Source organism: Gordionus sp. m RMFG-2023, chromosome 3, assembly GCF_954871325.1.
Source record: "Gordionus sp. m RMFG-2023 chromosome 3, tfGorSpeb1-WG-v2, whole genome shotgun sequence".
Lineage (NCBI taxonomy): Eukaryota > Metazoa > Nematomorpha > Gordioida > Chordodea > Parachordodidae > Gordionus > Gordionus sp. m RMFG-2023.
The window spans coordinates 22,695,368-22,721,831 of record NC_088777.1 but is presented as its reverse complement, the minus strand read 5'-3'; the positions used below and the strand labels follow the sequence as shown (position 1 = coordinate 22,721,831).

At 28.8% G+C, this 26,464-nt stretch overlaps 2 protein-coding genes across 4 annotated transcripts in view; one reads left to right on the top strand and one right to left on the bottom strand.

The window, feature by feature from the left end:
• The first annotated feature begins 1,276 nt into the window (after window positions 1-1,276).
• LOC135926811 (probable methyltransferase-like protein 24) lies at window positions 1,277-10,312 on the top strand. Its single transcript, XM_065462742.1, has 4 exons — window positions 1,277-1,326; window positions 4,260-4,360; window positions 9,586-9,714; window positions 9,784-10,312. Exons 1-4 carry the CDS (start codon window positions 1,288-1,290, stop codon window positions 10,310-10,312), a joined length of 798 nt encoding a protein of 265 aa, XP_065318814.1. The 5' UTR covers window positions 1,277-1,287.
• A 161-nt stretch (window positions 10,313-10,473) lies between these two features.
• The window catches only part of LOC135927347 (alpha-centractin-like), a 28,770-nt gene continuing 12,779 nt past the window's right edge, over window positions 10,474-26,464 (bottom strand). Inside the window, exons 9-12 of one of the 3 annotated variants that reach the window (XM_065463314.1) lie at window positions 14,015-14,189; window positions 13,258-13,319; window positions 11,690-11,730; window positions 10,480-10,716 (exon numbers count right to left, since the gene is read on the bottom strand). In XM_065463314.1, the coding sequence (XP_065319386.1) occupies window positions 10,614-10,716; window positions 11,690-11,730; window positions 13,258-13,319; window positions 14,015-14,189 (381 nt within the window). In that variant the 3' untranslated portion in view covers window positions 10,480-10,613. Of the gene's footprint in view, window positions 10,717-11,199; window positions 11,378-11,689; window positions 11,731-13,257; window positions 13,320-14,014; window positions 14,190-26,464 lie in introns of those variants that run through there. The other 2 variants (XM_065463316.1, XM_065463315.1) reach the window with 2 other exon arrangements.

The window sequence follows — 26,464 nt, the reverse complement described above, 5'->3', positions numbered from 1 at the left end:
TATTATAGTTTCAGCTAAAATATTAAGTTATTGTTAGTATAATTTTACCAAGATAAAAAAGAGTATTAACTCCTAAAATAATGTTTTTATATGTATCTTATCGAATTATATACCATGTCGACTTATTTGCATAAATTATAGTATATTGACACGCAATTATTATTTTTTTATATTTCAAAATGACATTTAAAAATTTTATTTTAATGATATTAATATTATAATAGTTTTTCTTATTTTAAAGTTTTATAAATCGGTATCAAGCATGAATCATTATATATATTGGAGCCTAAAATTATCGATACTATTATTTTTGGCATATGTGACAATCATAAAAATCGTACCTTTATACGTTCAATATCAGGCCCTTATATCTCATAAAAATGCTGAAGAAAATTCTATTCGTCAAATGGATAAAATTCCAGATGAATACGAAATACAAAGAAACCAATATCTGTTGAAAAATAAGAATGGAATATATCCCTTCCAATCTGATGTAAAATATTTTGTATAATTTATAAATTATAACATACCCTTTACAGAATTTTCCATTCAGAAAGGAAAAGGAGCGATCTAAAGGAAAAAGTTCGGTCAAAAAAGGAAAAAGGCTAATAAAAATTAGACTAAACAAAGTCTAAAAAAAAGGTCCTATCGAAAATATCCATCAAATAAGGAAAAGGTCCGATCGAAAAAGGAATAGGGTCAATCAAAAAGAGAAAAGGTCATTCGAAAAAAAGGAAAAGGTCAAATCGAAAAAAGGAAAAGTCCCACATGAGAATATTAAGATTAAATCGAATTATTTTTAAAATAATTTGGAGAATTCTTTTCGCTAATTTTATTTTTTAATTTTGTTATTTATCTTAAATCTCCTGATGTAATTTCTTTTTCGTTATTTTTAATCTATTTCCATATTACTTTTAATTATTACTACCATTTCAATTTATTTTATCTTTCAATTTTCTTATTATTTTTTTAAACTTTTTTGTCTACCATAATTATTATAATATATATTTTTAAATTATTTTATATTATTTTCTTTGTTACCTTTCTCAATATTTTTTTTGATCATTCTTTTTCTATTTTTTAATTATATAATTTCAAAATGTCTTTTAATTTCATATCATTTTCTAAATATCGTATTAAATGTTCTTCCTTTATTTGCTATCGCCTTTCTAATATCTTAACTTCTTACAATTTTTTAGATTTTCTTATTTTCTTATTTTTTTGATATTTTCATAATTTTAATATTTTTCAATTATATATTGTTAGATAACTGAAGAGTCCATTGAAATGACTAAAAAAAAATGCATGAAATTATTTCCAGTATTGGTAAGTTCACATAATAAATTATACCGATATGCTTTATATAATTTACAAAGCATTTTTTGTAATTTTTAGGGTATGGTAAACCTTAGGCCATTTCCAAGCAGAACGCTTTTTTCAAAGCATTTTTTTGTTTTTTATTAACGTTTTAATAGTGTCTGAGGCACAGTTATGTTTTTTTAAAAATATTATATTATATTTAAAAAAATTAATTCGACATATTATTATCCTTGGTTCGAAAATAAATTTTTTTTAGCAGAAACATACCCCAAAACCTCCGAAGAAACGTTTTGTTTGGGAATGACTTTATAGTATTGTAAAAATTATATATTATACTATTATTTCATCAATTCTTTAAATAAAATCATCAAAAATATACATCTTTACAAATAGAAGCATGAGCAATTAATATTCAAATATATTTAAAAATTTTCATTATAAAAAAAGCTACTTTGTTCCAGATATATAAAAATCATTTAAGATCTCGTCTAAAATATAAAGATGGATCAACAATTTACTTAAAATCGCAATAGTAAAAAAAATTTAAGATTTTTGGTAACATTTATAACTTTAACTCGATCAAATAAAAAGAATACTTAAACTTTATAATTATGGTGGTTCGGGCAATTATTAACATTTATACAGTGTCGCTCGATTATTGGATGTCTCCAGTTGTGTTTTTGTTCAAATGGAGATATTCGACTTTTAAGTTTCAAAATAATTATTCTTGCTAAACCTACTGACCAAATTCAAAGAAAGTTTGGGATACTGCATTAGAATTAATTTTTATTATTATTAATTTTTTTTATTGTCTTTCGAAACTCTCAAAATGCATTTGAAACAAAGATAATTAATTAATAACCAAATAATTTGTCATATTGCTCCAGATGACTTTTTTAAAATTTTATATTTTTTTAATCTTCAATTAATTATTAAAGATGAATAATATATTTTTAACATTATAAAAGCATATTTATATAACATTATTGGCAATTTAATTAAAAGATTTCGGAAATGAATATATAATACAGAGACCTGCAGAGTTACCGTTTGTGGCCCTGCCCAGATTTTTTTTTTTAGATTTTTTTGGCTCGGCCCGGGTATATTAAAAAAAATTAATAAAGGGCCTGATTTAGGGCCGGGTACAGATCTCTGAAAAAATAAAATTTGAATGCTAAAATTGAGATACATAAATTATTCCTCCTAATAAATCATTGTTTCTAGCATCATTTATTCACTTCTAGCATATAATATTAATTGGATTATTAAATAAAGTAGAGTAACATAAAGAGTATTTAAATCATGTAAATTAAGCAAAGTAAATCGATATAACTCTGTCAAAACCTAATATATTTATTCAAATTAAACATAACACTATCCATTTATAAGTCTACCTAAATTTCTTCAAAAATGTCAATGGAGGCACTCCAATAATCAAGCGACGATAGGTAAGTATCAGCAGTATCGGTATAAAATACCTTAGCCCCCCCCCACACCCATCATTTAGGATTTTGGAAATAAACCCTATAAGTAAGTTGATTTATAAAATATAATAAATAGTTGTCAAAATAATGGTTTTATAGAATATAGAATCTGGCCTTACATTTATAAAGTGTCAAAGTATATAGGATTGGTGTAAATAACGCCCGTAATTTATAGGCACGATATATAGATTCATTTTTTACATTAATTCTATTCAAGGATGGGAGGCCTCGCGCCATTACAAGTGTAGAGCCGTGCGAAAATTTTTCGCAGCTCAGAGCGACCTTTAACCCCAATTTACCTAAGCTTAAGAATCATAAAATAACTACTTTCGTCTTTTTTTAACTGGGATTCGTGAATACACTACTTAGAATATGAAATAGGTAATATTTGTAATACCACCTTCGCATTCCGTTCTAAAATCGACTGTATTCGCGTTTAACGTTCATTTACAAAAAAGGAGAGCATTTAAATTCGGCAACGCGTTTACTCAAATATATGTTAGTGTTTAATTTGTTTTTCTGGCAATATGTTATTTTAACAACTTTTAATCATTTTTTGAGTGCGTTTATAAAAATCTGATTTTACCGGAAATGTATTCCATCATGTTTGGAATACCTGCCCGTCATTTACAATTTATATAAAAAATATATGAAAAATCGAATATAAATTAAATTAAGTTCAAAAGTTCATAGAAAAACTGTCTGAAATTCATAGGGTAGGTATTCCAAACATGATAGAATGCATTTCTGTAAAATCAGATTTTTAAATTTAAAAAGCGCTCAAAAAATGATTTAAAGTTGAAAAAATAACACGTTGCCGGAAAACACATTGGCGCTAACATATAAATATTTTTTTTTTTAAATTAAAATAAATGTTAAATAAAATCAAGTTATCCGTTGTATTTAATATTTAAAAATATGAAAACATAATAAATTATGGGATTTTAAAAGTATTTCTATTGCTATTAATGTTTAATAATCAATTTACAAAAATTGTGCCTGATATGGAAGAGAGGTTAGCAATTAAAACGGAATTTTTGAGTTAAAAACGTGTTTACAATGGCTGAAATTGGGGTTGTGTTATATACTATATTTAATAAATAAGGATTTTATTCAATAAATTTATTAAAGATTTTTTGTTTTTCTCATTCATTTTAAAATTTATTGACAATAAATCCTCTTCTAAATTTATAAACGGATTCACTGTCAAAAAAAAGGAGATTCAGAATTGATATTTTGTCCAGCTTCTTTAATTATAGGTTTTTCAACAAATTTCTTTAAATAAGATATGTTTATTTTTCCTCATTTCGTTTTGTAGAAACCTTATCCAAAACCCGAGCTTAATATCGGATATATATATAATTAACCATTTTTAATTAAAAAGAAGCAGATTTAATTTAGCCAAAAAAATCATAGTCTTTTCAAAATAGTTACACAATAATTTTATTCTAATAGAATTCCGGTAAAAGCAACAACAGCATTGCTGTCAACATGTTGGTTGTGAAAAATGTGCGTGCTTCTGTATCAACAATGAAATTTTTCAGATTCTTTCAAGAGTAAAAAATATATGTTTTATTATATCCAAGATAATATAATGAACATATTAATTGCGCTAGGATTAAATTTGTATGTATTATTTGCAGTGCTGTAAATTAACTTTGATAAAAGTAACGTCGCTACTAAGCACGTTACATTTCCTAAGGAAAAGGAACGTCAGTCTTTTTTTGTTTTAAAAGGTAACGAGTAACGCGTTTATTTCTTATTGTATTGCTTGAGAATCGTAACGCAAAATGTTATTCATTACCAGGGTTGCCATGTCTCCCCCCATCAGCGGGGGACTCCTGCAATTTTTTGTTTACACGCAGACATCTCTCTCCCGCATAACTACCGCAATTAGAAATCTCCCGCAAAACTACCGCAATTTTTTAATTTCTCCCGCAATTTTTTTTTAGTATTTTAACATTTTTAATATATAAATAATAATTTTGAGAGACATTAATTGATGATTTTTATATTTTTAAAATAATTTTAAATATTTATTCGAAAAACTTTCTTTCTATCCTGTTTTATTTTTATCCAATAATAAATCAACATCATTTCATTCATATAAGTCAGTACAGGGGAGTATATCAACATCGATGCAATACAAAAATATTCTCAAATAATAAATAATACAGATGCAACTACATTTGCGGAAATCGTATACATCTATCATGTAGTTCGACATTCACAGAGCTATATCATCACATTGTGGGTCGAATCTTTTTCTCATGATATTTAACGACTCCAATATAAGTGCAAACCTTACTTGTGGCAGAACAAAAATGGGCAAGGCTATCACAAGTGTTTTAGTACCTGAATCCTTGAGGTCAATTCTAGACGATTTGAAAGATGGGCATCCATATTCAATTTTAATAGATGCATCTAATAAGGGAAATATTAAAACATTTCCCTTGATCCTTCGCTATTTCAAGAAGAATAAGAACATTTCCATAAAACTGTTAAAATTTTTTCCTCGGATAGTGAAAAATCTAACGATGTAGCTAACCACATAATGGTAAATATAGCTGATTCAGGGTTATCAATGGTTTACATGTCAGCTTTCTGCTCTGATGATGCCTCTGTAAATTTTGGCAAAAACCAAAGTTACCTAATTGAGGCAGCACAATAATAAATTAATACCAATTAGCTGTATATGCCATATACTACATAATTATTGCAAGAAGGCAATAAATGTATTATCGGTGGATGTCAAAATAATTGTGATGAAATGTTTTAACGAATTTAGTCATCAACTAAAAGAGTTAATGAATTAAAAGAGTTGGTGAAGTGGTCTGAGTTGTTGCGATATATACCTATAAGGTGGTTGTCATTAATACCTGCTATCGATAGAATTTTAAAAACAAACCCTTATAAAAATAGTTTTCTTAAATAAAGATTTTAAAAGCTGTCCTAAAATTTTTAAAAAAATTTTCGAGTATGAAATGGCAGAGGCATATTTGGGATTCGTTTCACGTGTAGGAAATCTACTTCATGCAGTTAATATTCAGTTGCAATCAGAATATTCTTTATATAAAAGATTCATAAAATCATGCTACAGCTCTGTTCATCTCTACAGTTAAAAATTGATAATAAATTTTATGGCGCTATTGCCAAAATTATTATATTAAAATGTTCAAATAATACTCTAATTAATACATTTTTAAATGAAGCAGATATTTTTATTAAGACAATTTTAGAATATTTACAATCAAAATTTGATTTTAATAACTCTATTTACAAATGTATAAATATTATGACCTTGGAACAGAAACCATCAATTGATGGTTTTTATAATTAATAAATATATTAAAAATACCGAAAGACATTGATTTCTTGTTTGAGGAATATTTTTTATGATTCGCCAAAATACTTAAAGTTAGATGGTCTAAAAGCAGAGGAGAAATGGGAAGAATTTTTTCGTAATAACGATAAATCCCCATGCCTGGGAAAAATATGCGTATGTCTTCTCCTTACCTCATTCTAATGCCTCATCCGAGCGCAATTGAAGCCTGATGAGGAATGCCTGGAAAAAGGAGAGAAATAGGATTGCTTTAACAACATTAGAGACCGAACTAATGATTAAACAAATATATAATATGTCATGCCAGTAATTTTATAAATATCTCAATAACGACGGTAAACATTTAGTTCTATTATTTAAATCTCAAATAAAATATAATTAAGTTTTAGCAATGGCGCCATAAAATTTATTGTCAATTTTTAACTGTAAAGATGAACACATCTGCAGCATAATTTTGTGAATCTTTGTTAAGATTCTTCTGATTGCAACTACACATTAACAGCATGTAGTAGATTTCCTACACGTGAAATCATTCCTAAATATACCTCTGCCATTCATTATTGAAAAAAATTTTCAAAATATTAGGACAGCTTTTATAATCTTTATTTAAAAAATATTTTTTTAAAGGTTTATAAAATTTTAAAATTCCGATGGCGGGTATTAGGAACATATCGCAACCAACATTGTGCTGACTCAATCTGTAAATACACTCTGTTTTTACCAAATTCACTGAGGTATTATCAGATCAGAAAGCTGACATGCAATTTATGATAATCTCGAATCTGCTATATTTACCATTATATGGTTAGCGTCTTTGGATTTTTCGCTATTTGAGGGGAAAAAATTTAATAGTTTCATTGAAACGAACTTAATTTTGATGAAATAGCGGAGGATCAAGGGAGGTATTTTAATATTTCCCTTATTAGAAGCATCTGTTAGAATTTCATATGTATGCCCATTATTCAAATCGTCAAGAATTGACCTCCTGGATTTAGATCCTAAAACATTGATGATAGCCTTGCTCATTTTTGTAGTTTTCATTTATATTAGAGTCGTTAAATATTATGGGAAAAGAATTCTACCAACATTGTGATGATAAGTATCTCTGTGAATGTTGTACTATAAGATAAGTGATTACAATTGCCGCTACTGTAGTTTCATCTGTATTATTTATTATTTTGGGAGTATACCTTATTATGTATTTAAACGTGATACGTGATAAAGCGCCTATCCCTATAATGTTATATACACACACTGTAGATTTCCAATTGCGGTCGTTTTGCCAGACATTCGCATAAAATATATTTTTAATTGTAAAATTAAAATCGTTTTTTTTTATAAAATTCTTGTTTACATTCATTTATATTTAAAAAAGATCGTTGGTTTTTTTTTATAAATTAATATATTTTAATAAATCAAGATGTTATTTTATTTTATTTTGAAAAATAATTACCGACTTTGTATTTATATAAACTAAATAAAAAATGATAGGCGCCCGCAAAAATTTTTTTTAGCAATTTTTATATTTCTACCGCAAATTTTATATTACTCTCGCATAATACCAAATTTCTTCCGCAATTTGAAAATTTTGACCTGGAAACCCTGGTCATGACATGATTATGCATAAATTTAAAATTATTAGGCGTGACGGGCCTTCCCAATTTTTTGCCGGGCGCGGGTATAAACTCCTCGTAAATCACGGAAATTTTAATTTTCAAAATTGTTTTTTTGTGAATATAAGTTTGCAATTATAATATTTTATTAATATATATTTTCTAATTTAATTTAGTTCTTTTTGAAAAAAGAATAATTGTTAAAAACAAAAAACTTCCGCATTTTATAAACAACATTAATGAAAAAGGATATTTCTCTCAACTCTCATAAAGCTATAGAAATTTGGGAAAAATAAATTTAATTGAAATATTTTTATTTTGATTTATTTTTACTATATATATAAGTTAACCCAGAAGAAGAAGCTGTTCTACAAACAAAATTTGTAATAATCTTTCTCTTAAAATATTTTTCATCTGAATAGCCCAGTGTCGTCACTAACCTTTACAATTTCAGGGGGTTCCAAATTTAAAAAAACATTTTTTTTACAATTTTTGAGAATGGCTCATTAGTTTAATTAATAATTCTATATAATATTAAGCAAAAAAAAATCTTGTTTGTATATATAACTATACAATTATTTAAGACAAGTTATGTGAAAATAAACTTAGATATGTTATTTTATATTGGCTGTGATGACTTAGATGCTGAAATACACTTTTTTTTGGAAGGCAGAGTAGACATTTAACACTAATATGGAAATCCAAAATATTTTTCGAGACTTGACCAAGGTGTTTTTACATTTAATTCCGTTGGTTTGATAATTGTAAAAGGGTCGCAATGCAATACGACCAGTAAATCCTAACAACAATGTAAACAATACATGGGCACTAGTTTTGTCGGCAGCTTGCTGTATCTTCCAAAATTTATCAATATTTGGTTTTTAGTAAATCGTCTCTATTATTAAAATTTGTATGAATTGAACATGCAACAATAAACGACAAAAAGGTAAACTTAAATTAATAATATAACTTTAAAAAAATTTACACATTGCCCTATATAAATTCTTCTAAAAAAAATGTAAGTTTGATAGTAATAAAATAAACTTACTATTTTTACCATATTTTACCTCTATTGCGATGTGTAAAAATATCTGATCTTATAAGATACATTTGTATGAACTCTGTTTTTTAAATTAATAAATGTAATGCATCTCATATGATGATTTTAACTGACGAAGAAATAGCCCAGTCTTAAATCTAACCCCCTCATCTAATTAAATTTTTAAATAAAAAGTTTAGCGAAACTGCTCGAGACCAGGCACTGCTACACCCCCCCCCTTCTCCAGCCAATGCCGATATTACCTTCTATTGCCCTAAGCAAAAAAAGGAATCTTTGGAAAAAAGAAAAGCAAAGGAAATCAATTCTTATCCATTATAACTTATATTTATTATGACAATTTTTCAACTACATACCCTCCTTCAATTTCAATGACAATCTTGTGCCATAACCCCCCCCCCCCCCGATAAAAGTGCCTGAAGATATCTGGCCTCTATGCCAATAGTGCTTCAAGACAGATACAAGCATAATCAAGTGTTTTATATGATTCCAATTTAATGCAAAGTTTTAGAATTTTTGTTTCGAGTATTTCCGCCTCTATCAAACTTTATTTGGAAAGAAACAACTTTTTAAAAATAAATATCGTATTTTTATTTTTAAAAAAATCAAAAAAATCCCAGGGGAAGGCACCTGCTACTCCTTATGCCGACAAGGCGACGTTTCCATTTTTAAGTTTATAGTCTATTCATAGTTTGAGTTGACATGTAATAATTAGGGAAAATTATGCTTATTTGATCGGTAATTTATTTATTTTGTACATTTCACAAGTTACGCAAATAATTGGGATTATGACTGCAAAAATGCTCAAAGAATAGGTAACAAAGGTAACGGAGGTTGGTTCATGTGCATGGATCCAAGCTATATTCCAAAATCTCCATGCATCGTATATTCATTTGGGTAAACATGCTAATTTAAATATTTGGAAAAAAATAAAAATCTATTTATTAATTATATTTTGTATCAAAGAATAGGCAACGACTGGTCTTTTGATGATTCCGTATCACGTATGTTTAATTGCGAAGTACACGCTTTCGATCCAACCATAAAGATTAAATCTCACATGAGGGATAATAAAATAAATTTTCACGCATTAGGATTAAAAGATTTTGATGAATACGATTTTAAAGACGAAAAAAAGGCTTATCTTACTTTACCAAGTATTATGAAGCATTTAAATCAATCAGATCAGGTCATAGATTACCTCAAAATAGATATAGAGACTTGGGAATGGCCTTCTTTAAACGCTTTAAGTGATAGCAATTTCTTACGGTACAAGGTTAAACAATTAGTAGCCGAATTTCATTTTTACGGTAAAAATGGATTAGGTTATATGCAAAGTGTGTTAATTAAGCTAAAAAAGAATGGCTTGAGACTTTATAAATCTAAAGCGAATCCCGGATGCAAACTAACGCAAGTCGGAGTCTTTGTGTATTTTAATTGTTTCGAACTACATTTTGTGAATATCAACTTTCTTAAAAATATTCCAACCACTTAAAAAAAACTTATTTAATATTAAAAAATAACTTTAAACGTTCTCTTATGGGTTATAAAACGTTTTTGGGTTGTTTAAAATATCGAATGTATTTTTTAATGTAGCCAACCCTATAAAAACTTTTTAAACTTAGTATATTTATTGGTATAAAAAGATCAAGTATATCATCATGTTAAATTGTAATAAAATATGTATGGAGACTATTTTGATACAAATAAATATATTATTATTCATTAATATAGAAATTTAAGCGAATGAAAATTTAACATTTACATAAAATGTATAACTAGCATCAATACATTTTTTAAAATGTTTTCTTGTGCAATATTCTTTCCCCTTCTGCAAGATATTCTCGCTTGGTTATCCATATTTTTTTGAATGTGTCTAATGATGCTAATATTGATCCCCTGTACAAGATAAAAAAAACAAATGTATTTTAATTAATTTTTCCACTGTTTAACTTTAAAAGTAAACCCATGAAATCGGAAATTGAAGGATTTTTTTGCTTTTTTTTCATTGCTGGTTATTGCCTATCTGATAGCATCTTACTCCATTCAATTCTACCCAAGTATTTTACATCCCTTTCCTCTTTCTATCAAATGCGTGGGTCTTCCACTTTATTTTTTAAAAACATTTATATACCGCTCACTAAACTACATACATTAATCTCACACTTTTTCCGAATGGCTAAACTATAATATATTCTTTTGTTTATTTGAAGCATAACTATGTTTCTTAATAGCGCATAACATTATCTCAAAATCCCTAAATCTATCGATTTAAGGCTATATTGTTTCTTTTTTTCTTATAGAACAGGCCTTTTAATTATATAAAAATTGTTTTATAAAGTTTACCTTCTCATTTTAATATATATATTTTTATAATATAGTACTCCACTCAAATATTACAATTTCATATATCCAGAATCAATCCTAACTTTTACTCTTAAGCCAACTTCTGATTGAAGTGTAGTTCAATGTTTAACAATTTATGTTTTTTTATTTTCGAATTTGATTAGTCAAGGTTGGTCAGGCTAGCCATAAAAGCTTCGAACTATATTTCGGCTTTCTGCCATTGACAGGTATAATTTAATGGAGGGATGGGGGCAAAAAATTTTGTAATAAGAGGAATAAAATATTCAGTACGAATAAACAATTATAGTTTTTATTAATCAACAATTTTAGTAATTTCTGGAATTTAGTTTTAATTAAAGTACGAAAACAGTTCTCACATATCTTTTTTATTCCAATAAAAATTGTCTTCCAAGTTTAACTATTCATAAAGTAAGTTTGTAGTTTTTGATAAGACCAAAAAAGTATAAACTTTTTATTTTAATTATTTATCGGTTTAAATTTTATTCCAAATTAAATAATTTCATACCCTATCCAAGTTGAGTATAAGCGTTCTTTAGGAGCTGAGATCTATATAATATTTAAAATCTAATTAAAAATATTTAATTTGGGGTGTCTAAATATAATTTATAGAGGCCCTCTAGAACAGTGAGTGGTGATATGACACAATTAGTTCATTAATTTTGGCGGAAGGGGGGGGGGGGATAGTGCGTATTTTAGTTTTGGGGGTTTTGGTTTTTCAATTATAGTCATTATAGAGCGATACCCTACCTCAATTTAAAAAAATTAATTTTTTCGAATAAAGATTTCTATTCTTAGTTATTATAACTTCCTCTCGGAAAATATGAGCAGATAGATTATATATTTTAATCTGTCAAAGGCTTATTTTTTCTATAGGATTAAAATAGGTTGTACACATAGTAAATTTACGATACCTTTTAAGATTTTTTTAACAAAGTATTTTCATGTATTAAAGAAGAACAATAAAGAGTATATAAATTAAAAATATTTATAAAAAAGTATGTAATACAGTCGGTTATGCTATATATTTTTAATATTATTAATATCGATAACTTTAATATAAAAAATTAAAGTTATCGATATATCTCAAAAATAATAAATATTCCAATTGATGAATTTTTATATTATAATATAGAAAAAAATGAATAAGCATCTTTTAAATTACTTTAATAAGAATTAATGTATAAGATTTATAAAGAATTTTAAAAAAATCGCAAATGGTGCAGAATAATCTTGATGACTTAGATATATTAACTTTTCGTGAAAATGATCAAAATTTACTAGTAAGATTCAATTCTTTAGGGCGTGCTTTATCATTGGATATGTAGTTTCCTAAAATAATGTCAGTATTTTGTACTGCGCGCCTCCATATGTTTGTCTCAATTTTATTAATTTTTTATATAATGCATTATTTCACTTATCATTTCATCTGACATGCGATTATCAGTCTTTAAAATTCATAAAAGAACTAATATACATCACTCATACAGTTTCATAAATTTTACAAATCTCTTTTTATATTTCCAAATTTCATCAAGTTTTAAAAAAGTTGGAAGTATGGAAAATACCTTTTGTAATTTTTACGAAAATGACTTGGAGGGATACAGTGGGTTTCGATCCCAATTTATATTTTTAGAATGAAGGGATAGTGTCGAATAGTGTTGGTAAACGGCCAGATTTTTAAAAATAACTCGCCTAAAATTAAACCAAAAGATATAATGCAAGTCTGGGGAGTATACTTATAGAAGGTAGAAAGGCTTAGGCATCTATTAAGTTAAATCAAAATTGGCAAATCGAGCCTTTTAACAACACAAGTGTTGAAGAAGGAAGGAGTAGAAACCGCAGCTAAAATTAGGGGGTAGTCTTAAAGGAAGGTCTTAACGTCATCGGTTTATTGGTAGCATAGAGGGCCGTTTTATGAAGACTTAAAATATAGGTTTAGTTTAGGTTATAAAATTTCATTATTTTTTAATATTGTGGAAAAATTAAAAACTTAATTAATAAAACGATCATTTTTCGGTTTATTGAATAATCTTAAGAAATGGTATAGTGTAAATAAAAAAAATATACTATTACCCTGATTTTAACATCCTTAGGAGCCATGGATTTGACTTCATTGAACAACCTTTCACCAAAACCTAAATATTTTAAGGTTATAATTAGTGTTGTTAAACGGCTCGATTTGAGCCGATTTTTAAAAACGGCTAACTCAACATTATAGCCAGGAAAATATTGTCTAAGCGTCGAGATTTCGCCAATAGATGTTCAATACTATGTGCCACCTATGAGCAAAATCTCTAGGTTTTCATAATATTTTTCTGGCAAAAATATTGAGTTAGCCGTTTTTAAAAACACTAGTTATAATATACGAAATAATTTGTATAATACCCATAAACTATATAATTTATTACATAAACACAACCCAAATTGTTCATGGTTGATAGAATTAATGTTGTTAAATAATCTAACTTTTATGAACTCCAAAACGGCCTTGTCATTTTTTCCTAAAAAATTAGTTCAATCTTCAAGTTGAAACTCAACTTAGAGGTTTAAATCAATTTTTTAGGCTAAAAGCTTGGCTAAGAAGTTGGTCAAAGTTAGGTGATTTAACAACGATAGAATCCAATCGTCAGAATTGTATAATAAATGATTACTGTAAATACCAAATAAATATCTAATTTGCTCAGACCAAAAGCTATTTTTTATAATTATTTAAAAACAAAAAACTAAAACGTGTAAAACCAAAAAAATTATTTAAATTTTTTTAATACATACAATTTAAAATATCAAAAAAAATGGTTTTCTGTGACTTATATTAGTGAGTGTAAATCACCTTTAAAAAGTGTAGAACCCCCGGATAAAACAATGTTTTGGTATAACAATTTGCGTAAATCTAAATCGGATTTCTGGATGGAATATATGAGAAGTTCGTGAATCCCTGGATACTCTTCGCCTAATAGTTCGGGTTTGAAAAGTAATTCGGGAGCTCTGTATCTAGATGGACCCACCTTTTAAACATACAAACATATAAAGTATATAAGATAAAAATGACTCATCATCTTGGCCATAAAGTGACTGACAAGAAATGCGAAGATCATTTTAAACTTTAAAGATTAGGCCAAGGCCTAAGAGAGAGAAACCAATGTGGTTTAGACAATAATTAAGAAAACCTTAATTCGCGACCCAGAATTTGACACATTTAGTACTTTTCCGAATATTTAGTTATAAATTAATCAGGACGTGGAAATAAAAATGAATCTGGTTTAAATGAAATTTTTATATTTCAACTAAACATAATTATCTAAATTTATCACTTAAGAATCACTTGCCATATAAAAATATAATAATAAATGATGGATGATAGAATACAGTGAGTCGTGAATTGATAAAAAATTTGAACGGCAAACCAATGTTGGCGAATATTGAAATATTATTTAGGATCGCCTGTGCGATGGATAATTTTTCCTACTATCATTTTCAGAAAGGAAAGGTTTCCGAGGGTTGATGTGATAACAGGAACGAATTTAATATTGTTTACCGAAAGAGTTTTCGTGGGTGTTATATATAGACCATTTTAAAAATAAATTCGAGCCGGGTCGGGCCCAAATTTTGAAATATAATATTATTCAGCATAATATTGATAAATTTAGTTATATATTTTAGAATTTTTTCCTAGAAACAAGGCGCCTGTTGAAATGATACATTTACCGTAAAGTAATATTTTTTAATATTATAGATTAACTTAATAGATTTTTAGTTAACACTTCGAGCGACCAACTTAAAATTGTTAACATTGTAAAAATGATTGTTTCATTATTTTATATTAACATATTAAATAAAATAAATATCATATATAAAAGGATGATGAATTGGAGAAAAGGGAATGATTTTAAAATGTAAAAATGTAATTCATGATTAAACAAATGTTTATGATTTGAAGAAAAGATTTTGAATTTGAATAAAACATTGTAAAAAAAATTTTATTTACTCATCCACATTCTCATATATATTACATGGTGGCCAAGCAAAATTCTTTCACGATTTTATTTTCTCCGAAGCAAATATAATGCTCATATCGAAATAAAATTCCTTAACGATGGATGCAACGAATAATTCCACCTATATGACCGAATTGGTCAAGTTAGGTTTTCCTAAATTTAGTAGCGATGACAGCGCCTATATAGGGAAATTGCTAAATTTCTTCGATACAAAAAAGATTTCCAACGAGGAAAAGGTCGCTTTGTTTCTTCAAAGTTTACCTGACAACGAGTTTAACAACATTGGTGCAATCTGTACGGAGGCAGACCTACAAGACCCAATAGCTCTTCTTGGCTAATTCAAACTTCAACATCCTTCAAAGACCGAGAATGCTAAACTTCCGCATTCTATGCTGCCATGCAAGGCAAGGAGGAGATTACAGCATGGGCTACGCGCATAGCCAGACTCAATAAAGAATACAAATTTGGTGGCATTCAACGTTACATTGAGAAGGTCAGAGTGGCTACGATTTCCAAAGAGATCAGGAGAGCGGTTATGAGCTCTATGACCATAGAAGAAGAAGACATATATAATCTAGGTCTGGAGGAAGATATCAGGAAGCCAAATGATATCAAGGTCATGGTGAAAGTAGAAGCCATACATTCAATTGAATCATCTAGAATAAAAGAGGAGATAAATTACATGGGCAGAGCCAAGAGTAGCTAAGAGACCGGGAAACCCAAATAGGACTCTAATGCACATCGTACTTGTAAAAATTGATGTTTTAACAAGCAACCTCGCTAATGTATGACAACCACTAAGAACCGTTTCGAAGGACGACATGACAACTGCCGCTACAAACGTTTAAACGGACGCCACGACAACTGATGAGACAAACATTGAGATGAACGCTATGATATTCGTCATGACAACTGTTTCGATCAACGCTATGATAATCATCATGACAACCGCAACCCTTTCGACAACCGCCATGATGATCTATACGACAATCGCGGGTACAACTACTATGACAACCGCCACGACTGTCGTTTTGACCATAGTCAAAGTCATGATCAACGCGATGATTACTATAGAGGCGAAAATCGAACAACTACCCACGTCGCGGTCATTTTAGATATATCCCTCAAAATAGCAATGGTTTTCCTAAATATTCGCTTGGCTCAACCATTACAACAATGACAATCATACCAATAACAGATCTTATGACTATAAGGATCGTACTTTTCAATCGAATACTAACAATACTATGAACATCGAATAAATCGATGATGGGGATGTCTCAAACACCAACGTCAAAGAGTACAATTTTCAGAGTCTAGATGTGAACAATCTGGGGGTTAATGCCACCAGATATAATTGATGCAAGTGGACCCCGGCACCAGGTACGCGATATTATCGAGGCACACAGCTAAGGCTGTAGGAATAGCTACGACACGCCTAACAGGGTACGACGGCAGCGTTATCGAGACATAGGTTTAGCCAATGTTAACATGAAGTTTGAAGGAAACATACAAACGCTGGAGGCCATAGTGGTAAAAAGTGATAAGTGCCCCTAGTTAATACTGTATGGTTCCACGCCTTCATTAATATATTTAAAACATTCATTGTGGGTAACGTAGACGATGATCTAGAGAAGGCGATCTCGACAATGAAAAAAGACCTTAAGTCAACACGCTCCAACGAACCCAAAATGATCAGGCAAGTGAAGATTCACCTGAAGCATGACGCTGTGCCTAGAATCATACCCCCTAGGAGAGTGCCATATGCCAGGATCGACGCAATGACTCATGAGTTAGACGTCTGGCTAAAACATAATATCATAGAGCCTGTACCTCAAGTCATATGGACAAGACCGCTGACACCTGTTTTCAAGAAAGATGGCAACATGAGATTGTGCGCGGACTTCAAAGACACCATAAACTATGCTCTAGAGGGTATCAAATACCCAATACCGCGCATAAACGATCTGCTGCAAAGTTGACTAAGGATAGGAAATTTACTAAAATAGATTTTAAGCAAGCTTTTCTGCAGATTCCAATATATGAAGACTCCAGGGATTAACTCATGATTCATCAAGCTACCGTTCGGCTTGAAAACAGCTTCAGCTATCTTCCAACAAATTATGGACCAGATATTCGGCGACCTTAAAGATGTCATTTTCTATATTGACGATTTTCTTATTACTGGTAGTAGCGACGAAAAACATATTGAGAACATCAAAAAATTATATGAAAGAATTCGTAAGAACGAATTAACGCCTAACTTTTGTAAAAGATAATTCATGAATGAATCAGATTCTTAGGCCATGACATCGACTCAGAAGACATACATTCGAATAATGACAAAATCGAAGTAATAACCAGCATGCCCGAACCAAAATCTAAAGAAGAGCTTGCCACGTTCTTGGAAATGGCCAGCTATTATTGAAAATTTCGACAACCTAGCTACCGTTGTACAAAATAGTGAATAAAGAAAAATGGTCTTGGGACGAAAGTCACAAAAAAAGCTTCAACGAATGGAAATTGTCATTAGTCAACCACCAACGTTAAGCTTCTTCCCCAACCTGCCTATTGGCATCGCGGCAAACGCATTCAAACAAAGACTGGGAGCATTGCCATTTCACGTAGAAGAAAATGGTAAGGAAAGGCCTATAGCTTTTGCCTCGAGATCGTTGTTGAAGGCTGAGGTCAACTATACTAATATAGAGCGAGAAGCAATGGCAATAATCTTTGCCGTAGATATTCCAAGAATATCTTATTGGGATGAGGTTTACTATAATAACGGACCACAAACCGCTACTATACACTTCACTAAAGGTTTAAAGGATAACACCGCCATCTCAATGAGACTTCAAAAATGGAACATTGCGATGGGGGATCACAATTACAAGATAGTCCACAGATCGGGCAAGCTCAACGTGGTAACCGACTTTATCCAGATTTCCTCTAGCTGCGGACAATGAAGATGTGCACGTGATGGAAGATGAGGAGCTATGGGATATACCGAAAGTTCGAGAAAGTAGCTCTAGAGACTCAAAACGATAGAGATCACGGACGTCGTTAATGATATAAGAAAGGGCGAAGTCATACAAAACAAAACTTACAGGTTCATGGAAAACAGATTGAGTATAATAGCTAATTGCCTTTACAACGAATCAAAAGTGATCATACCATTCAGCATGAGAAAATCAATGATGCAGGAATTGCATAGAGGGCATTTGGGAGCACACATGACAAAACTATTGGCCAGAGACTATATTTGGTGGCCCGGCATCAACATAAACATAGACTAAAGAATTGTGATTCATGCAATGAATGGACAGACAATTCAAAAAAAATACAACACGCATGGATTTCCTAATAAACCCTTTGAAAGGGTGCATATCGATTACGCAGGGCCGTTTCTTCAAGAATATTGGTTGGTGATAATGGACGCTTACAACAAGTTCCCCATCATAAATCGATGAACTCTATCATGGCTGGACAGACTGTCATCGAATTGATGCAACCCATAAGCTTGTTTGGATTACCTGAACAAATTTCGACGGATATTGACATAAACTTCACCTGTAAATTATTCGAAAAGCAAAGATCACGGGATAAAGCACACAGTGACGTCAGCATATCATCAGCAATCTAATAGGCTGGCGGAAAGAATGATAAGGACATAAAAAACGCACATGAGAAGAAGCTTGGTGAATAATAAAATTGACGAGAAGATTGCACTGGAAAGGTTTTTGTTCTGTTACCGGAACACACCCAATACTGCAACAGTTATTTCGCTTAGCGATGTTTCCATACTCGACAAGAACCACTTGGGATTTATTTAACCAACAAAAATAAGCGTCAATCCATTAGAGAAAGTTATATCGCCTGCGAGAACGATAGAGGTCGATTATAAAGTATGGTTTAAAACGTTCAAAGACAACAAATGGGGCAAAGGTGTGATCACGGACAGAGAAGGCAACTAGACTTACAGAATAAATGAAGGCGACACGAAAGTAAGAAGACACCTGGGATCAGATAAAAAAAGATTCTCGAACGAAGTCCTGACAACAGGAAGCAATGATTAAAACGCACCGACGCCATCAAAAACAGATAGGCAAGATGACGGACATCCTACCGCATCTGTCTACAGAAGAGAGAGGCAAAATTGAAGAACAAATTAGACTAGCTCCAGGGAACGCTCGACCTATCAGAATCAAATAATTACTTAAGTACTTAGAAAATTTTATCATAAACGTCAATGGCGTTTTCCATCCAACATGTCCATAATTTGAGCCCGACCTGGCAAGAATTTTTTAAAAAAATATCCCTTGCCATGGCTGAAGAGGGCCGTGCCATCAGATTTTTAATCGAGACCGGCTCAGTACTTTTTCAGAAAAAAATTGGTCAATTTGGGTTAATATTCTTACTGAAACTGAAATCGACTGAAGATCTCGATAACAGGAAAACTGATTAAAAATATTAAAGAAAATCATAATATAATATGAATCAGAACAAGATGTGCTAAGGAAAGCGAAACATTAGTTATTGAATGATAATGAATTGGTTGACTAATGCAACTAATTTGATCGACTAAAGCGACTAATTTAGTCGGCTTAGTTGATCTATTTAGTCTCGACCAAATTGGTTGTCTGTTTAGTCTACCCATTTAGTCGGTTTAATCGAATAATTTAGTCGTCTAAATATAATTTTTGAGACGTACCAAACCTGCATCACTGTATAGTCGGGGTAGTGTTGTTAATCTAGTTCTTCCTTCTACTTGAGATATCAGAGAAGATGAACAAAAGTAAAGTGACAATTGTCATAATCGTTATTTTTAATCTTTTTTGAATTTTTATAAAGCAAATAATAGGTATCAATATATATTGTAAAGATGTTTAATTAAAATTTCAGTGAAGATGTACCATAGAAAAGTGACAATTGTCATAATCGTATTTTTTGAACCTTTTTAAAGCAAATAGGTAAAAAAATATATTTTAAAGATGTTAAGATAAAATTTCAGTGAATATGTACCATATAAAAGTGATAATTGTCAAAATTGTTATTTTTTTTAACTTTTTTGAATATTTTTATAGGAAAATAAAAAATAAATATTGTAAAGATATTAAGATAAAATTTCAGTGAAGATATACCATAGGAAATTGACAATTGCATAATTGTTATTTTTTCATAGTAAATAGATAAAAATAAATATTGTAAAGATGTTAAGATAATATTTCAATGAAGATGCACCATAGATAAGTAACAATTGTCATAATCGTTATTTTTTAATTTTTTAAAGCAAATAGGTATTAATATGTATTGTGAAGATGTTTCATTAAAAGTGAATATGTTCCATTATCATAATCGTATTTTTTTTTAATTTTTTCAGGCAAATAGGTAAAAATATATATTGTAAACATGTTTAATTAAATTTCAGTGAATATGTACCATAGAAAAGTGACAAATGTCATACTCGTTAATCTTTTTAAAAAATAAGTAAAAATATATATTGTAAACATGTTAAGTTAAAATTTCAGTGAAGATGTACCATAGAAAAGTGACAATTGTCATAATTGTTTTCCTAGCTATTTACCAGGGATGTGAACCCTTCGACAAAAAAAAAGGGTCCGGGTTCGGTAATAAATTTAAAATGACCGGGTCCAGGGTTCGGGTTTAGAGAAAACATAAGAATAATGACTCAAAATAGACTTCTTTCATTCATTTTTTATTATACTTCAATATATACACATTTATAATTCAAAATGAGATAATTTATATTTTAAATATTTTATTCAATTGCACAATCATGATATCTTCTAAAATATCATCCTTCAGATTTCCACGTAAATTAGTCAACGATGAAAATCCACGTTCTACGCTTACCTAAAATAGATAGTCATTTTTATAATACATAAATTATTGTACTTGTGTCGCCGGTACATCCAAAAAGGTATTTAATTCTAGATATATTGAAGAATTTTCCTCCCAGAATTTTAAAATGTTTGCATCTCTATTTATTCTCATAACTTCCGAGAATTTTTCTATTAAAGATACAATAGATATTTTTTTCTCCTTTCTATCAGATGATAATTTAATTTTTTTTTCTCTATCTAATAGTAAAATTTCCAGATCATCAATATCGTTATCATTATCATTGTTATCGCTACAACCAGTAGATATTGTTGTAACCACCAATGTATTGTAAATAATAGAGTTTTGGGTATGCCATAAATCTTCAAGATGGTCTATAGCCATTTGTTTTTGTTCACTACTTAATAAAACCTGATATCGCGGGTCTAAATATATAGAAGCATATACAACACTATAAAAATTTTTAACACCCTGAACCCTTGGACCTTCCACTTTTTAAAAGGGTCCGGGTTCAGCCAAAATACGAGGGTCCAGGAGAGTTCAGGGTCAGGGTCCGGGTTTACATCCCTGCTATTTACCAGTGTTGTCAAAATAGCGCGCTACTAAAAAATAGAGATAGCGGTAGCTCGCTACTAATTTAATTTTACATAATAAATACATCTAAAAATTATTAAAATATATTTTTTATAAAATCTAAAATTATAATCCTTTTATTTAATTTAATTTTGAAATTTAAATTTATATTTAAAAATATACATTATTGTTATATATTAGATATAAACAGTTGTTAAATAGCAATCTGTATTTAATTTATATTTCGCGCATTCATTAAATTATATATTTTTGAAATTCCGTTATTGGTATGTCCTTGCTTTTATCTTATTTTATATTTCATTTTACATTTTATATTAAGCTTTATAAATCTTGTTATGTGTGAGATTGTTGAAGATATTGAAATATTCTTTGGAAAATGAGCAAAATATAGATGATCCTTTCCCAAAATTCAAGAAATACTTTAACCTTGAAGAAAAAATTAATACTGGATATCGGTTTCGGTGCAAGATGTGCAGCAAAATTATCTCTTCAAATCATACGAGCAGCTTTAATTTGAAAAAACATTTAAAGGTAATATATTAAACAAATTTAATATCAATATGTAGGCTAATCTTTAATTTTTAAAATAAATTAAAATCAAAAACCAATCATTTTTTTTATATATTCATAAATTTTATCTAAATTATTTAAAACATTTTAAAATAGTTATTTCAATCATTTTTATGTACTTATCTCCTACATAATTTTTATTCTAAGTATTTTATAATTTTAAACTGTGCACACTTCAAATTATAAAGAGATTGAAAAATATCTCAAAAGTTTTGGGGTAATGGAAGAAGATAAACCCACTTCCAAATCAAATTTAATACAAACAAAATTAACCAATATGGATTCATCAACACCTGGTGTATCCCAAAAATTGGCTGATAAACTCATTATGAACTTTATAATTGATACAGTTCAACCATTATCCTTGGTGGATAATGATTCTTTTATAAAGATGATAAACACTTTTTCTCCACGGACCAAGATATTTTGCCGGCAGACACTGATGGCAAGAATTTTGGAGAGCTTTAAGGAAATGAAAGAATCTTTGATATTAAATCTATCAGATGTCTCCTACGTCTGTACAACGGCAGATTGCTGGACTCACAATAGTAGGTAAAAATGTTTATTTTCTGATTTAAAATATGTCATATTTTTAGAGCTTATTTAGGAGTAACTGCACATAATCCTAAAAATCTTAAACGAAAATCTGTAGCGTTAGCTCTAAAGAGAATAATTGGCTGTCACACTTATGACATTCTAGCCAATATTATTGCAGAAATCCATAGGTCTTACAAAATTAAAAACAAGGTTTGTAAGATGATTACGGATAATGGGTCTAATTTCCTGAAGGCCTTCAGGTTTTAAATTTATTATAATTTTTTTATAATATGATATAAAAATATAGAATATTTGGGGAAGATAATAATAATAACAATACTAGTAATATTCCTGACAAAAATATTGAAGATGGAGAACAAGAAGAGGATGATGAAATGGAGTTTGAGATAATTGATGTTCATGACATCCTTGGTTTTAAATTATTTTATATTTAATTTTTCACAAATATAAAATAAAATTTATAATATTTAGGATCTTCAATAAAGTCTTCTATGTTACCTAGCCATCATCGTTGTTCCTGCCACAACCTAAATTTAGTTGCGACAGTGGATGCTGAAGAAGCATTATTAAATGAGGATTTTAAAAGAGTATCAAGATCTACATTTTCTAAATGCCAAGCTCTTTGGAATAAACAAAATAAGTCATCAAAGACTTCTGATATTTTCAAAAAAAAATTAGGACGTTATTTATTGACACCAAACACTACAAGGTGGAATAGTGTTTACAATGCTATGAAACTTTTAGCATTGTTTCTAGATGAGAAAAAAATGGAAATGAATTATATATTGGATCAAATGGGAATACATTTAATGTGGAGGAGCATACTTTTATTAAAGAATATACTGAAGTATTTTTAATTAATAAATAATATTATATAATATTTAACCATTTTAATTTTTTAGGTTATGCAATATGTTGCTGCCTCACTTAAAATCTTAGAAGGGCAAGATAATATGAGCATGGGATATTTTTGAAAACGATAGCGGTAGCGATAGCGCGCTACTTTTTTTATAAAATAGTGGTAGCGATAGCGCGCTACTTTTAAAAGTAGCGTTTAACAACACTGCTATTTACTATAAAAAAATTCAAAAAAGTTAAAAAATAACAATTATGACAATTGTCACTTATCTATGGTACAACTTCACTGAAATTTTATCTTAACATCTTTACAATATTTATTTTTAACTATTTTCTATAAAAATATTCAAAAAAGTTAAAAAATAACAATTATAAAAATTGTCACTTTTATATGGTATATCTTCACTGATATTTTATCCTAACATGTTTACAATATATATTTTTACCTATTTACTATAAAAAAACTCAAAAAAGATTAAAATAACGAGTATGACAATTGTCACTTTTCATATTCACTGAAATTTTAATTAAACATCTTTACAATATCTATCTGCTTTAAAAAATTAAAAAAGTTCAAAAATAACGATTATGACAATTGTTACTTATCTGTGGTACATCTTAACTGAAATTTTATTTCAACATCTTTACAATATTTATTTTTACCTATTTACTATAAATAAAATTCAAAAAGTTAAAAAATAACAATTATGACAATTGTCACTTTGCTTTAAAAAACATTAAAAAATAACAATTGTCATTTTTCTATGGTACATCTTCTGAAATTTTATCTTAACATGTTATATATATTTTTACCTATTTGCTTTAAAAAAATTTAAAAAAGTTAAAAAATAACGATTATGACAATTGTCACTTTTCTATGGTACATTTTCACTGAAATTTATCTTAACATTTTTACAATATTTATTTTTACCTATTTACTATAAAAAAAATTCAAAAATTTAACAATAACGATTATGGCAATTGTCACTTTTCTATGATACATCTTCACTAAAATTTTATCTTAACATCGTTACAATATTTATTTTACCTCTTTACTATAAAAAAAATTCAATAAAGTTAAAAAATAACGATTATGACAATTGTCACTTTTAATGAAACATCTTCACTGAAATTTTAATTTAACATGTTTACATTATATATTTTTACATTTGCTTTGAAAAAATTCAAAAAAAAATAACGTTTATGACAATTGTCATTTTTCTATAGTACATCCACATTTAAATTTTAATTTAGCATTATAATTTTATCCTATTGCTTCAAAAAAATTCAAAAATTAAAAATAACGATTATGACAATTGTCACATTACTTTTGTACATCTTCTCTAATATCTCAAGTAGTCGGAAGAACTAATTAACAACACTAACCCCGACCCTACAGTGATGCAGGTTCGGTACGCCTCAAAAATCTAAATTATATTTAGAAGACTAAATTTGACGATTAAGCCGACTAAATGGGTGGATTAAATTAGTCGCTTTAGTCGACCAAATTTTGCTTTAATCGACCAAATTTTGCTTTAGTCGACTAAATTAGTCGTTTTAGTCGCTAAAGTTTTTACTCGATTTACAAGACTACGACTAATAGTCAGTCGAAAGAACTCGACTAATTAACACTATTCGAGTGAAATGTTATGTTTAATATTTGTGAATCTGTTGAATTTAAATAAAATACAGATTCAATTTTATCTTGAGAAATTGGATAATTTAAGTAGCGGACTATATTATGAATGAGAAATTCCGATATTATTAAGAAACTTAAATGATTTAAATTATTAAGTGTTTTGTAATTGTAATAAATCACAAGAGGATAAATGGTAACTTGCACTTTATTCCAGTAAAATCCTTGTTACTACATCTTGAACCACAACAGTAAAATTTTCAGAAAAATCTGCTTGACCAATATATTCGCTTTCATTTAAATTTATGCCTTAAATAGTTTTTGATATTTAAGCGATAATAATTTTCGCACATTTAAAGCTATATCGTGGGAACCAGGCGTGTTAGCGAGTTAAAACAAACGGCCTTCTTATTTATTACTGATCTAAATGTTTCCAGAGATTTTTAACAATTTTAAAAGGGCGAAAATGGGCCTCCTTTGATCGATTTGACATGAAATGGACTAGCAGTATAATAGACGGTGTCCATTATCTTCAACACTGATGTTGCAAAGCAGTTTCGAACCGAAGCGAACCGCCAAACCGGAATAAACCTTTAAACTTTCTGAACCGTAACCGAACAGTTATAAAGAAAATATAAAAAGAGCGAACCGAACTGTTATAAATATTTTAAACAGGTTTAAACACGTTCAAAAAAAAATATTATTAACCTAAATTTGAAATTTTAATTTTCCTTGGGGGCAATTTAAAAAATCGGATTTATTTTCAAATTAAGATTTTTTTATATTATCTAAATATCAATCAATACCAAGCTTATTGTTTTTATAATAAATACTCAATTTAATAGAGATTAGGCAAATTACCATTAATTAGATAAGATATAATCTTAAAATCATAGAAAACTATTCTTGGCTACAAGTTTATTCTTATATATATATATTAGTTATTAATTAGTTTTTATAATAATATTTGTGAATAATTTAGGGGAAAATAATATAATTCTATCATTAATAACTAACATCTAATAAAAATCAAGTACTGACCACTTTTAATATAATACTGTTTTATAATAATTTCTTAATAATTAATATATTCAAAAAAAGTTTACCTTAGTTTATATAGAATATGACAAAATGGGTAATTTAAGTTAAACATAGTATTTATATTTAGTTTAATAACAAAATATAAAACTTGCTATTATTTTTAACTCAA